This window comes from Staurois parvus, unplaced genomic scaffold (genome assembly GCF_062004578.1).
Source record: "Staurois parvus isolate SC_StPar_1 unplaced genomic scaffold, SC_StPar_1.0 ptg000714l, whole genome shotgun sequence".
Lineage (NCBI taxonomy): Eukaryota > Metazoa > Chordata > Amphibia > Anura > Ranidae > Staurois > Staurois parvus.
The window spans coordinates 2,180,674-2,197,079 of NW_028318510.1; the positions used below are offsets into that span (position 1 = coordinate 2,180,674).

Consider the following 16,406-nt stretch of genomic DNA (forward strand, 5'->3'; position numbering starts at 1 on the left):
CTTTGAATCTCATCTTGAGAGTTGACAGCAACAGATTCCAAATGCAAATAGCACACTTGAAAAGAACTTTGGACCTTTTATCTGCTCATTGTAATTGGGATAATGAGGGAATATCACACACCTGGCCATGGAACAGCTGAGAAGCCAATTGTCCCATTACTTTTGGTCCCTTAACAAGTGGGAGGCACATATGCAAACTGTTTTAATTCCTACACCGTTCACCTGATTTGGATGTAAATACCCTCAAATTAAAGCTGACAGTCTGCAGTTAAAGCACATCTTGTTCGTTTCATTTCAAATCTATTGTGGTGGTGTATAGAGCCAAAAATGTTATAATTGTGTCGATGTCCCAATATTTATGGAGCTGACTGTACTAGGGCCAGTTTAGAAAGGAGCCAATCAACCTACCAGCATGTCTTTGGAGTGTGGGAGGAAACCGGAGTACCGGGAGGAAACCCACGCAGGCACAGGGAGAACATGCAAACTCCAAGCAGGTGGTGCCGTGGTTGGGATTCGAACCAACGACCCCAGTACTGTCAGGCGGAAGAGCTAACCATTTAGCCACTGTGCTGCCCAGCTATTAATATGTAATCTGCATACAAAAATTCTAGCATGAATATTTGGTTCTGTTTTGCGACCAAAGCAACATAGTTAGAACTGAGTGACTATGCCTCAAAAATAGTGTCTATTTTATAGTTTTTTTCCACAATGCAAATATGTCTTTTGAGAGTTAATTTAACCAGTTAAGGACACAGACCCCTAACCCTATTTCTCCCCTGCAGCTCTCTGCATTTACTGGCAATTCTCAGCAGTCATTTTGAAGTTGTAGTTGCACAATTTCATGCCCTGCTTTTTGTAAATAGGACAGCATGTCCTCTATCAGCTTACTCTACGTTTGCTGAAATTTTGACTCCGATCATCTCTCTGACCATTTCTTTGGTCTCTCCTACAAAAAGAAGACCTCAGACAATTTAATGCATAAACCAGATAAGATGAATTGTGCCTGACCCTCCTTGTATTGTGACTAGGATGATACATTTACCTTTAAAGATGCTATTAAATTGATTATAGGTCCAACTGAAATACTCCATTGTATGGTTAAAATACTACTACTTGGGGATTATTAACACCCACACCTCAAAGTCAGAAACTATTCTATATATTCTGGTGAATTGAAGTTTTTTATTCACTCTTTAAGGAGCCTGAATGGAAACTTTTATAATTGATCAGCTTCAAATGAGAATAAGTTATATATAACATAAGGGAACGTAATATATAAATGTAATTAAAAAAGGTATTCATATTGAAAATATACACATACAGTGCTCAGCATAAATGAGTACACCCCAACAGATATGTCAGGAAACCTTTACTCTCCTTTCAGAATCAGCATTTTCTACACTACAAAATACTCCCCTCAATGCGGACCAATGATTGCAAACAAGATTTGTCAATTTACACACACAAAAAAGTATTTTTCATAACAAATTTATTCAAGACCATGTTGCAAAAATGAATACATCCCAATGAAATTCCTAGGAGCAAAGCTACATTTTAGACAACAAAATCCTAATGAAAAAGAATTCAACTACAAGTGAGTCTAATTATTCATTAAACAGGTGTCCAGCATACAGTTTACAAAAGGGTGTTACTTAAAGAAAACCCCTTCCCATTTCATGCTGTCAGCAATGGCACCACATGGAAGAGAAATGTCACAAGGCCTGAGAAAGAAAATCATTTTTTTTTTTACACAAGAAAGGTGAAGGCTACAAGATCAGCAAAGCTTTATTTATCAGTCAGAATACTGTAGCAAAGTGATACAAACATGTAACCAAGATGGAACTTCCACCATCTCACAGAGACGTCCAGGTCATCCATGGACGTTAATACCTCAACAGGAGCGTCTTCTGATGAAAAGGGATTAAGAAAATCACCATGCAAGTTCACTGCAGTTAGCTCAAGAAGTAGAAGTAGAAAACTGGAGTGATTGTTTCCCATGACACAGTAAGGCATATACTGCTGAGAAATGGCATGCACGGGTGTCATCCACAAAAAAAGCCTTTCCTAAAGCCCGTGCACAAAAAGCTCATTTGTCAGGGCCCATGCTGAAAAATAAGACTACTGGGACTAAAGTTTTTTGGGATCGATGGCTTCAAAACTGTATGGTGTCGCAAAGGTGAGGAGTACAAAGAAAAAATGAGTGCTGCTGGTGTCGGGGAGCTGCATTTCATTGATGGTATCATGAATTCACAGAGGTACTGCTTTCTATTGAAAGTGAAGATGCTACCAACACTCTGTGCCCACGGTCGTCATGCACTTTTCAACAAGACAATGATCCAAAACACACATCTAAGGCCACTGTTGCATTTCTGAAGAACAGGGTGAAAAAAATTCAGTGGCCAAGTATGTCTCCTGATCTGAACCAAATCGAACACCTATAGGGAGTTCTGAAGAGACACGTTGAGCATCACTCTACATCCAGCATCCAGGCTCTAAAAGAGGTCGTTCTTGAAGAATGAATAAAGATAGATGTTGCAATATGTCGCCAACTTGTTCATTCCATGCCTAGAAGACTTGGTGCTATCCTTACAAATCATGGAGGTCATATAAAATACTAATGCAGCAGTTTTTGTTGTGGGGGTATATTAATTTTTGCATCAAATAATTTGAGTAAAACTGAAGATTTTGTAATCTACGTTATATTATCCTTACTTTCATGTAATTAGCTGAACAAATGTTCAATAAAACTCAGTTTTGTCAAAATTTTGTTCATTGAGATAATAATTAAAATCTTACTTTTCAAAAGGGGTTTACTCATTTATTCTGAACACGGTATACCCACAATACTATAACTGTATAAATCCCAGCAGATAAACACTTTTATATAACTGATTAGTCATTCATGCAGATATTACCATAGGATGGAGTCACATTAAACCCCATTGCTTTTTTGGTGAATTTGTAAAAAAAAAAAAGAAGTCAACAAAATGGAGAACTAAAAACAGAGAAATCAGAGTCAATTGATAGAAAATAGACTCAATAAGCTGTATGTATTGTTACTGCCCTAATATTTTTTACTTTAAAAAGGAGAGTCAGTAAGAGCTGAAAATAAAAGGCACAGAGCAGAAAATAACAAAACACTGTAGTTTAATAAGATTCTCAACAGACTGTATTACCGATGTGTGAAGATCAGCTTCCCAATACCGAACGTTTTCAAATTATAACTTTTTTTTTAAATTTGAAACCACTTAATAAGATTGGATAACATTTCATTCACAGACTACATAAAATAGAAATTCAGATGGTGCTGAACTGGAGATTATAGGAGATAAGACACAAAGTCTGGTCACTGTTAGGCCAGATCCACATTTTCACATTAAAAATGCATGCTTTTAATTTGTGCAATGATTGCTTATACTCAAATGGAGTAAAAATGATTATAAATGATCAACAATGGGGCTGGAGTTATTAGAGTTTGATTTGTCATTAAAGAGAACCTATCACTAGGTTTGCACTGATATCTATACTGATATTGGTGCCGACGCTAAGCATTTGCACGGGTACTTGTACTCGTACAAATGCTCAGATACCTAAAAGTGATACCTTTGCACTGCGATTTGAGCCCATACAAAAAGAATGGGCTCAAATTGCACTGCAAAGAATCACACCGCTCCTGTGTGAACTCAGGCTTGTCAGTGACTTCAGCCTGGGTTCACACAGGAGCGGTGCAAGAAACCGCATGCGATTCGGACAGGAATTGCACCACATTCCTGTTCAAATCACATGCCATTCTTTGCAGTGTTATTTGAGCCCAGTCATTATGTGTGGGCTCAAATCGCACCACAAAAGGTATCGGTAATTGCTATCGGCAAGTGCTTGAGCACAAGTATACATACTCGTACTCGCCAGTAACAAAAACAGGTATTGGTGCATCCTTACCTATCACAAAGACTTTATATTATATAGAGGACTGTTTTTCCCCCTACGTGACGTAAAGTTTTAGTGAAAAAAAAAGGTGTCAAAAAGAACGTTACATTCAAGCACTTAGAAAAGTCTACTCTGCCCCCCATACATGAACATATGAATCAACAGTTGTAGGGGGTGCCTATGTTTGAAAAAGTCACTTGCGCTACACGTTACATATCTTAGCATATTATTCCCAACACACATGTTCCTGAAGAAATGGCTGTGTATGTTGACGGATACTGCATTCAAGGTCGGCTGGAACAGAAGACAATCAGATGCTGGTGTCATTCTTTCACATGTTGCATATTTTCGCACATGCTGGAGTATAAGCAATCATTCCAGAGCCAATATATACAGTTAACTAACTAAAGTGATGATCTGTAGGGTCTTTTAAACCATTGCCTATGAAAACCAAAAAGCACGATCCTTAATACCAAAAATTAAAGACGAATCAGGGTCAATAAAATATTCCTCACTAGAGATAGCTCCAATATTTGAAGCTTGCTATCAATCATTATATCATATAAGGCTAAATCATGCGCACAAACATATAGAAGGTGGGAGGAGATGTACAGATATGTATTGGCGAAGTCAAATCTTTCAGATAAGATAGGGGATTCACTAGAGGGTAGTTTAGAGGAGGAATTACACAATGCTTTAAAGTCTATGCCACAGGATAAAAGTCCTGGTCCTGATGGCTTTTCTGTAATATACTGTAAGACTGTAAGATCTATCAACAGATCCTGTCTCAGTTTTTGAAACAGGCTAATACCAAATCTAATGGGGCATCTTTCAGGCAGGAGGCCTTGACAGCTCATATTGTGGTTGTTACAAAAGAGGGAAAAGATACAATTGTGTGCCAAAACTATAGACCAATATCTTTATTAAATGGCGATAATAAACATTCTGCTAACATTTTGGCTCAACGTCTCCAACACTTACTCTGTACTTTGATACATCCAGATCAAGTCGGTTTTATTCCAGGCAGGGAAACTAGGGACAACTCTTATTAGAACCCTGTTATTATCTTACTTTGCAAAGATGAATGACATGGGTTTTCTGTCACTATCAACAGATGCTGAAAAAGCTTTTGAACATTTAGATTGGTCATTCTTGTTAACAATTCTACAACATATAGGCCTGGGACCCAAAATGCTTTCCTGGATAATGTCTTTATATGATAATCCAACTGTCAGGGTCAAAATCAATGGATTATTTTTGCCCACCTTTATATTGGGGAACGGCACTAAATAAGGGTGCTCTTTATCCCCATTACTGTTTAGAATTTCTTTAGAGCCATTATTAGCTAAAGTTCAACTCAATGAAAACATAAAAGGAATAAAAGTGGGACATAAGGAGCACAAATTGGTGGCATTTGCAGATGATGTTCTACTGTATATTACCTTCCCTCCCTCCTGCAGGAAGTTGCAGTTATCGTTCAAATTTTAAGGTGAACAATGCTTTTGACCAATTCATTTTGACATCCATTGAGATACATTTAAATGTCAGTTGACGTGCATTTTAGCACACGTTAAAGTGTACTGCATTTTCAAAGGATATCCTATGCATTGCATTGACATCCGCTTACATCTGTTGCGTTAAAATGCATACATGTTGCATTTTAGTGCAACGAAGGTCAACGTAGCATTATGGTGTGAATAGGTTATTGGAAATGATTGTTTTTCAATGTCCTTTTACTGATCTGCTTTGTACAGCTGCGCTAAAACACAGATCAATGCACTGTTATGAATTGGCACTAAATCAGATTTATTAATATTGGGTTAATCTTGCTCCAGAGCATCCCATCTACGTTCCCAATTTCTGTTTACATGGAAAGAAATCTCTCTTAAGTACTTGCCCTCTGTTCTCGACTGAATAAGGAGCTGGGAGAGGAGAAACAGCATCACACTAATTTTCCCAGTGAATGGCTATGCAGAGGGATGTTTGAGCACCAACACACAGCCCCTAGTAAAACAGCACACATTTAACCCTTTGATTGCCCTACGTTAACCCCTTCCTGCCCGGTGCCATTAGTATAGTGTCAGTGCTTTCTAATAGCACTGATCACTGTATTGGTGTTACTGGGGATGTCAGTGACACCAAGTCCGTTCCCCCCAGTGTCAGAATGCAACCACAATCCCTCAGTCCCGCTGTAAGTCGCTGATCGCCGCCATTACTAGTAAAAATAAAAAAATAAAATCCAAGTATATATACCGCCATTTATAAGCGCTATAACTTTCATGTAAACCAATTCATTTACACGTATTGGGATTGACATGTAGCAGAATACATTTTGGCCTAAATTTATGACGAAATTAGATTTTTTTTTTGCTGGACACGTTTAATAACAAAGTAAAAAATATTGGTTTTTTTTCTCAAAATTGTCAGTCTTTTTTTTTTTTTATAGCACAAAAAATTAAAAACGCACAGGCAATCAAATACCACTGAAAGAAAGCTCAATTTATGGTATAAAAAAAGACGTAAATTTATTTTGGGTGCAGCGTTGCATGACTGCGCAATTGTCAGTTAAAGCAACGCAGCGCCGTAACGCAAAAAATGGCCTGATCAGGAAGGGGAGTAAATCCTCTGGAGGGTAAGTGACTAACTTTGACATGCTGTCTATCTATTTACTCAGTGCAACCTCATCTTTTATATTTTACCAAAACTTGTATAATACCTTGCATCTGTGTTCCATAAAATGAACTTAATGTATTTTTTACTGAGAATTTACCCTTGATAAACCATTGCGCAAATATCATATGACATATAAATTTGGATGTACAACTATTTTAATTTTCCAGTGTGTGTGCTTTCAGAAAATATATGATTGGGGGGTTACTAATCTTCAGGCATAAAATGATGAAAAGGTTAAAGTATTTTTAAATTAAAAATGGTCATAGCAGAAAAAGTTGAAAAGTGGTTTAAGTGGTAATAAAGTAATTTCTTTTTCTTCCTAAATCAGCTAAATATAAGATAACTTGCAAGCTGTAAGGAGCTTCCATTTTTACACTTTTCCCCAGACGCATTCCTGCATTGTCATTCTAGGTTTGCTGCTGGGTCTTACGGAGTCTTCCGTGGTGTGCTACTGCTGACACTTCAACTGTATGAGCAGCCGTTCACAGCACCGGACTCCACAGCGGTGATTGACAGTGGCTCTTTGTGCACACACAGGCAGCGCGAGAGGTTCATACAGTTGTAGTCTTAGTGGGAGCCCACATCTAGAGGAGATTCCTACAGGACTCCATAGGTCTCAAGATCTAAGTAGAAAAAATTGTAAACTGGTTATATTTTGTGATTTTTTTAACAGTTCCTAAAGCTTAACCCCAGGATTGATTTGTATTGCAGTTACATAAGTCTAGTTTGCAACAATGTGACTATGCATATCTTATACCTGATAAATTGCTGGGGAATCTGGAAACCAGTGCAGTAGTCAGTGCTACTACAGTGATAGCTGCGATCTTGCAGGTCCTGCTCACGTTCTATGCAAGCACAGGGTGTTGCACGCTTGGTTTCACCGCCATTCATAAAACAATTTGATTTATTTTCAAGGAAAACAGGCTTGGTCTGAATGATGTTGAGATCCTGATGTTATTGTCTCTCTTCTTTACAATGTCTGATCAGAGAACCCCTCTCGCAAAGAACCTGAGCAGGACATGAAGATTGCGGCCATCATTGTTGTAGAGCTGACTACAGTGATTTCCAGTGTCCCCAGAAATGAAATCAATTAGGTATGATTAACCACTTTAAGACAACCCCACATTGATATACTGCGATATGGCCACCATTCTGTGTTAGATCACATACCTAGTATGTGATCCGTGCTTCCGGGTGGGGACCGCACGTGTGCCTGCCGTACTGACTGTGCTGTAATTCAGCACAGTACAAGCCAATCAGCCAATGATTGATGGCTGAGAATTGCTGATCAGCTTGCAAAATCAACAACACTATGCACTGTACACACAGAAGTGATCCTGCTGCTTTTTCCCCCTGAAGAGCCCCTAGATGTTAACCCTTCCCCGCCAGTGTCATAAGTACAGTGACAGTGCATAGTATTAGCACTGACCACTGTATTACTGCCATTACTGATGTCAGTGTCAGTTAATGTACCCCCCCAGCCAGCGTCAGCTAATGTCAAATTGCCTGCTATAAGTCGTTGATCGCTGCCATTACTAGTATAAAAAATATAAAATTTCCAGTATATGTTTGTAGACGCTATAAGATTCAAGTAAATTAACCAATATACACTTATTGGGGTTTATTTTTTTTTATCAAAGACGTAGCAGAATACATTTTGGCCAAAATTTATGAAGCAATTTGATTTTTTTTTTTATTGGATATGTTTTATAGCAAAAAGTTATTTTTTTTTTTTAATTTTCAGTCATTTTTTGTTTATATAATAAAAATTAAAAAAAAACTCAGTGGTGATCAAATACCTCCAAAAGAAAGCTCTATTTGTGGGGAATAAATTATATAAATTTAAGTTGCGCACACTGTTGCATGACCGTGCAATTGCCAGCTAAAATAGCACAGTCTCGAAATGCGAAGAAAATGTCCTGGTCATGAAGGGGATAAAATCTTCTGGCGCTCAAGTGGTTAGTGCAGCCTTTTTCAATCAGGGTGTTTTGGCAAAAACTGCCACAAACTGCCCAAAAACTGTGTACAAGCCAGAGGGTGGATCAAGCCTGCTTTTTTGTAATGCAAAGCCATAGGTTTTTATTGAGTAAAGTACGACCTTGGGCACTGTGTTAGCCAGCCGCTAGCGTTCTAACAACTGCTGACGTCATTGGCTGATAAGGAGGATATTGACACTTGCATGGCAGCCTTGTTTGACTTCCCCGCCCCTATCTGTCAACACTGGTGTCACATTAGGTGGATGGGGGAGAGAAACTGTGAAAGAAGAAATGCTGGAATACTAGTCAGTACCAGTGTGTAAAAAAGGGTATTTAAATTAGAAATTTTAAATATAAATCTTAAAAATAGTGAAAAAGAAAAAATACAAGAAGAATTCCCCTTTGTGTGGAGAGAGAAAGAACTAAAGTATCTCGGGGTAAAATTGTCTGCCTCAATTAATAATATGTATAAGATTAATTACATTTCACTTTTAAATGAGATAAAAAGAGGAATTGAAGAGGTTGGGAACTGGAAATCCTTCTTGGATGGGCCGTATAAATCTGATAAAAATGATAATTTTGCCCAAAGTCCTATACAAGTTTCAAATGATCCCAATTAAAATTCCAGAGGTTTTTTTTAGGACACTAAGGAAAATGCTCTTGGGGTATATATGGAGGAAAAAAAAACCGAGGATATGCTATGAAACACTGACTAGAATTAAAGAGAGAGGAGGCTTAGGGCTCCCAGATTTTAAGAGATATTATAAAGCAACCTTGATCGCGAGAATCTTTGACTGGACTCATAACCCAGGGAAAAGTTGGGTCAAAATTGAAAATATACTGAGTGGGTCCAATCTGAATAGAATTATATGGTTACCTATACATCATCGCGGACTAGATGTTAACACAAGTACATACACTTCTATTGTTTTAAAAGTTTGGCAGATGTTACACAGACAAAGGGGCTGGGTTTTTAATTCACAGTTAATGCCACTTAAAAATACAGATTACTTTGCACCGGGGAAGGAAGATATCATGGGGAATTGGATTACTAAACAGGACGCGCAACTGAGAGATATAATGGTGGGTGAGGAATTAAGATCTTATAGAGAGATGGAGAAATTAAAGGGAGAGGTTTTTAGTAGAATGGACGAGGTTCGATACCACCAATTAAAACACTTTTTTGAGGGTCTCCCAAAACCGGTGAGAACAAAAAAGGATTGGAATCTATTTGAAAGTTTATTAGACACAAGGGGAGATGGGAGACATGGTGTTGCTAAAATATATAGAATCTTAACGGCACTAGACACTGACACAAAATTAATTTATATAGAGAAATGGGGAAAAGATATGGGGAGGGAGATTAGTGAGGAGCAACAGAGGAAAATGCTTAGATTAATTCACGAAAATATTAGTATGAGAGAAGTGGAATTAAATTATAAGTGTTTAGTTAGATGGCACATTGCACCGAGTGTGGAGCACAAGATGAACGGGGAGAACTCTCCACTATGTTGGAGAGGCTGTGGAGAAGTGGGTACACTATATCACATTTGGTGGGAATGTTCAAAGATACAGGTGTTCTGGGGGAAAATCGTCCATTTAATGAGGAAAATTACTAAGATCAATATTAGATTGGACCCAGAGTTATGTCTCCTTCATATCTCTGAGCTCACAGTAAGATCATATAAGGACTCAGGGATTTGGCACTTTCTGAGTGCAGCTAAAAGCTTGATTCCTAAGTTTTGGAAAAAAAGGGAGGTCCCGACGGAAGAAGATTGGTTGATCAGAACGAGTCAGTTATGTGAGATGGAAAGACTTTATTATACACACATAGATGGGATGGAGATGTACCATAAAAAGTGGGGAAAATGGGAAGTATTTAGACAAGAAAGTGAAATGTAGTTGATTTACACCTCTTGACGAACAATGATTTTTTTAGAAATGAGTTTTAGAAAAAAAAAAAAAAAGGGGGATAGTGCTATATATTTATTTATTCTTTCTCTCTCTTTCGGACTTGAAAAGAAATGGCAGAGCGGGATGGAGGGGGGAGGGGGGATACGGGGATAGGTGTGGGTGGGGAGGGGCTTAGGGGGGGACTCGGGTTGTGGGAATTAAATAAATCATGAGGAATATAATGATTATCTTATGAAGAAAATGTTAATTATATCTGATTGAAATCTAATAAATATTTATAAAAAAAAAAAAAGGGTATTTGCTTTGAAAGACTAAGTCCCCTCTAATGTTGGGTGTCTTATGTATGTGGATGCTACTGCTGCAATATGTAAAACTATTAGTTTAGTTTTAGAAAGGAGTGTCTTGAGATCGTCCATAATTTTAAAGGGTGCCTTGCCTGAAAAAAGGGTGAGGAGCATTGGGTTAATGCATACTTACATTGTGCTAAACTGAACCAATGTACTCATCCAAAAAAGATCTTTTCTGAATATCGGCTTGAAAAAACCAAACATTTTTTTGCTTTTCTATTTGACTGTATTGCTTGTTAATTACTGCTTACCTAATTCAATGCAAATTATTTTGTTTCTACCCAACACAGGGTTCTGATCAGAAAAAAAACTAAACTATACATATAGTACTGGATGTTTTAGCAGTATTTTCACAACCTCTGAAAAGCTATTACACCAAACAGAAAACGGTTTTACTAAAACCATGCAGACCTACAGTAAGTAAAGTTAAAAAAAAACAGAACTGAAATTAAAATTGCAAGGTTACAATTCATATGAAGAAGTATATAAAGAACAGAGCATTCAAAGTCACATTCTGAAATCATTTTAAAAGATTACCTTTTCTTTGGCTTCTTAGATTTCGTTTTCTCCTTTTTTTTCTTCAGCTTCTTCTTACTCACTTCTCCCTCCTCTGTTATAATAAAATCGGGAATATGAAATCAGAACATTTAATCGCTATGGATAAACAACAAAGCATTTGAAGCACCGTATTATCTCAGCAGTACATTTTTTCCTTCCTTTATTCTGCACTAAAAGTTTAATATGAAATGCCTCCATTTATATGAAATATACCATAAAATATTCACAAAAAGCACCAAAAAAACAAAAATATTGTTGGATTCAACCTTAAGCATACTGTACCTGTATTTAGAGCAAAAACCACAAAACTGTCCCTATGCATTAATAGGCACCAGTACAGTCAGCATACTGCCTTAGCTGTGCCCTGTGAACCCCTCACTGTTTTTAACCACATCCTACAAAACAATGCAAATAATGGACAGAAACAGGCAACTCCAAAGGAAATGTCTGATAGCCAAGATATGCATGGAGATGATTTGGTCCGCCTACCATTTGTATAGTAACAATTTGCCCCTGCTGTCCACTATTTATTCACTGAGTATTCCTTATTTAAAAGTGGTAACTGCATTATGTATTCTCTTTTCAGACTAAGTACATTTTCTACGGATAAAGAAAATACCTATTGACTCCAGAAATGCCATCTCTCTCCCTGGAGCTGCAAAACGCTTTCCATTTTGTCATGAAGGTGGTGGTGGAGGGGGGTGTCTGTAGTCCAAACCAGGATAGTAGCCATGTAACAACACTGCTCCATGCACACTATAAGCTAAAATAAAATGCCAGAGAAATACTGGATGACAAAATGCTAGCGGTTTTGTGCCAGCTTTTGGCTCCATGCACACTAACATTTTTTTTAAGCTCCTAGAAGCTAATATTGTTATCCTATGTGTCCATGTACACTATTTTGTGCTAGAAGCGTTTAAGCTTCAGCATTTAAGAGCAGGGAAAATTTGTTTTTTGGGAGCGTTTTCCCAGCAGAAAAAACATGCTGAATGCTTCTAAACGCTACTAAAAAGGCTCCCAACAGCTTTTTTTGAGCGTTTTTTCCCCTAATAAAACGCCAACGCTTCTAAATGCTGGCACAAAACTGCAATTATCAGCCTTTAGCAGCAGTTAGCAGAATTAAGAAGCATTCAGCTTTTTTCTTTTGCTGGCAAATAATAAATTGATCAGTTTAAGTCATTTCTAGAATAAAAACAAAGCCTTAGCAGAACAGTGAATGCAGCAACAAGTAACTCTGCGATTCCTTTAAAAGCTGAAAACACAGCACACAACTAAATTTCAACATCCAGCCTTGTGGAAGCAGTTGGATTTTGCAGCTTGTAAGCTGAAAAGGCTGCAGTAGATGAGCATAGCTACTACAAATTCCAGCATGCACCAAGAATGTCACAGTAACCACTTGTCATCTGGTCACAGTAGATTTACCATGACTGGGAGGCAGCTGCAGACTCAGCAACATAAAGAAACGTTGCCAGCCTGCTTCCAAGATTTGGGGCATTGACATCCCCTGCTGACCCACTCGGAGGTTGGACAGGGCGTGATTTTGTCAGCAGGTGTCAGGTTTGGGGCATGTGCATCCCCTGCTGACCCACATGGAGGTTGGACACAGCGTGATTTTGTCAGCAGGTGTCAGGATTGGGGCATGTGCATCCCCTGCTGACCCACACGGAGGTTGGACACAGCGTGATTTTGTCAGCAGGTGTCAGGATTGGGGCACTGACATCCCCTGCTGACCCACTCGGAGGTTGGACACAGCGTGATTTTGTCAGCAGGTGTCTGGTTTGGGGCATGCGCATCGCCTGCTGACCCACACAGAGGTTGGACACGGCGTGATTTTGTCAGCAGGTGTCAGAATTGGGGCATTGACATCCCCTGCTGACCCACACGGAGGTTGCACACGGCGTGATTTTGTCAGCAGGTGTCAGGTTTGGGGCATGCACATCCCCTGCTGACCCACACAGAGGTTGGACACGGCGTGATTTTGTCAGCAGGTGTCAGGATTGGGGCATTGACATCCCCTGCTGACCCACTCGGAGGTTGGACACAGCGTGATTCGTCAGCAGGTGTCAGGATTGGGGCATTGACATCCCCTGCTGACCCACAGGGAGGTTGGACACAGCATGATTTTGTCAGCAGGTGTCTGGTTTGGGGCATGCGCATCCCCTGCTGACCCACACAGAGGTTGGACACGGTGTGATTTTGTCAATATTTGTGGCTGAGATCTGCTGATAGTTTTGTGTTTACAAACACACAGGACTCACAGAGAAGCGATCTGGCTATTTCTTCTCCCTGCTTTGCAGCCAGATCTCTTAGTAAAGGCAGTACATATTACACTTGTTAGGGCCATAGTTAACCCCTTTGATTGCCCCTTGATGTTAACCCTTTCCTAGCCAGTGTCATTAGTGCAGTGACAGTATATCTGATCACTGTATTAGTGTCACTATTGATGTCAGTGTCAGTTAGTTAGTGTACCTGTCCAGTGAGGATCTGTTAGCACTAGATTGCCTGCCACACTATCACTGTCCCACTGTAAGTCACTGATAATCGCCATTACTAGTATAGTGTCATAGCTGTGTAAATTTCAGTATATACTGTATACCATAGTTTGTACATGCTATAATATTCACTCAAACCAATTAATATACACACTTGTTGGGATTTTTTTTTTTTACCACAGACATTTATTTATTTCAGGTACTTATATAGCACTGTCAATTTACGCAGCGCTTTACACATATATATTGTACATTCACATCAGTCCCCAACCCTCAAGAGGTGTACAATCTAAAGGTCCCTAACTCACATTCATACATACATATATATATTAGGGCAATTTAGACAGGATCCAATTAACCTACCAGCATGTCTTTGGAGTGTGGGAGTAAACCGGATTACCCGGAGGAAACCCACGCAGACACAGGGAGAACATGCAAACTCCAGGCAGGTGGTGCCGTGGCTGGGATTTGAACCAGCGACCCTAGTACTGCCAGGCGGAAATGCTAACCATTTAGCCACTGTGCAGACATGTAGCAGAATACATTTTGGCCTAAATTTATGAAGAAGTTAGATTTTTTAATTTTTCCTATTGGATATGTTTTATAACCGAAATGAGAAAATATAGTTTTTTTCCCAAAAAATGCTGGTCTTTTTTCATTTATATAATAAAAAAATTAAACAACCTATTGGTGATCAAATATCACCACAAGAAAGCTCTATTTGTGTTAAAAAAAGATATTGTGTACAGTGTTGCATGAGTGCACAATTACCAGACAAAGTAGCACAGTGCTGAACAGCAAAAAAAATGCCCTGGTCATAAAGGGGGTAAAACCTTCCGGAGCTCAAGTGTTTAAACAGCCACATGCACTCCCTCTGGCTTCCTCACAATGGGGCTCATCACTCAGCTTCGGCACTATCCCACTCAGAAAGTCATCCAGGCCAACCCAGCTACATCTCACCTACCCACAACACTCACACCCTATACCCCGCTGAAATTATGTTAATGATTTCATCACAGATAACTATCCAACATATCCATTAATGCAATATTAAAATTTAAATCTACATTTCAAACCAAAACACTCCATATACAATAAGCTTCAGTAAAATCAGGAAAAGTGCAGAAATAAATTTAAAATTTATTCAAGTGAATGTTTAGTGTTGCATCCAGAGGTTCCAAGGTGCAGCACTGAACACATTTTTCTGTAAAACTACTTGAATTGTATTTCAGCTTCTACTTTGTGCTAGTTTACCAAAGGAAATGTTTGCTTCAAGTAGCAGTTAAAACACCAGCCCAGTTCACACAGAGAACAATTTTAAGATAATAGGATATGACTGTATAATTGGTACCCATGTGGCAGCTTTCATATGGAAATTATATTTTTCAGCTTTATGGTGTAGGTAAGCAAAGAATATTTAGAAAAACACAATGAGAACACTTTGTGTGATGTGTGTACAATGACATAAATAACACATTATTGTAATCACCAAGCAGGAATCAGGCTTTCTTTGTCTGCCCATGGATGAAGCATTACAATGATCATACTCTTTAGAGACTTGAAGCCCCATGGGATATCAAGCTCTGTAAACATTGATGTTTACTTGAGAATAAAGACTCCAAGTAACACTACTTTTCCTTTTATTTCAAGAGCAGCTCTCACTGTTGTAAAAAATGGCATACTTTTGTGTGTTAAATTTATCTACTATTAACCCCAGTATTTTATTGGGTTATAAATATCATATATATATATGGGCAGCACAGTGGCTAAATGGTTAGCACTTCCGCCTGGCAGTACTAGGGTCGCTGGTTTGAATCCAAACCACGGCACCTTCTGCCTGGAGTTTGCATGTTCTCCCTGTGCCTGCGTGAGTTTCCTCCGGGTACTCCGGTTTCCTCCCACACGCCCAAGACATGCTGGTAGGTTGATTGGCTCCTGTCTAAGTTGTCCCTAGTATGTGTATGTATGAATGTGAGTTAGTGACCTTCGATTGTACGCCCCTCGAGGGTTAGGGACTGATGTGAATGTACAATATATACGTGAAAGCGCTGCGTAAATTGATGGCGCAATATAAGTACCTGAAATAAATAAATATATATAACCTTAAAGAGTCAAACTGCTTTATGATTTTCCAAATATTAACAAGAAAAATGAATTTTTAAATGGTGTCAACATATAATCCACTGTTTAAAATGGTACAATTTAAAAATAAGCCAAATTTTCTTGTTTATATTTGGCATATCTTTATTTGGAATTAGGTGCCATTGGTTTCTGGACATCGGATCATTTTGTTATTGCTTTATGGTTATGTACATGCACTTTTTATGGATTTTTTTGGGCAATACCAAAACTCCAGTGTTGACAGGAACAGAACCAGACACTATAACAATATACACTATAGGGTAAATGCTGCTGTGTGATCTCCACCTTAAACTGTCTCTGCTATGCACTGACTTTTTGCAAAACTCAGGATAATTAGTCCTATATCTTTTTGTCTGTTTGTGGTGATTGATTCTCAC

The 16,406-nt window shown here is 38.6% G+C and overlaps 1 protein-coding gene across 1 annotated transcript in view; it reads right to left on the reverse strand.

Annotated features, from left to right (window-relative positions):
* Nucleotides 1-16,406, reverse strand: part of SREK1IP1 (SREK1 interacting protein 1) — a 108,542-nt gene that overhangs the window by 26,183 nt on the left and 65,953 nt on the right. The window contains exon 4 of the mRNA XM_089653455.1: nt 11,375-11,447. Coding sequence (XP_089509581.1) covers nt 11,375-11,447 — 73 coding nt within the window. The remainder of the gene's footprint in view (nt 1-11,374; nt 11,448-16,406) is intronic.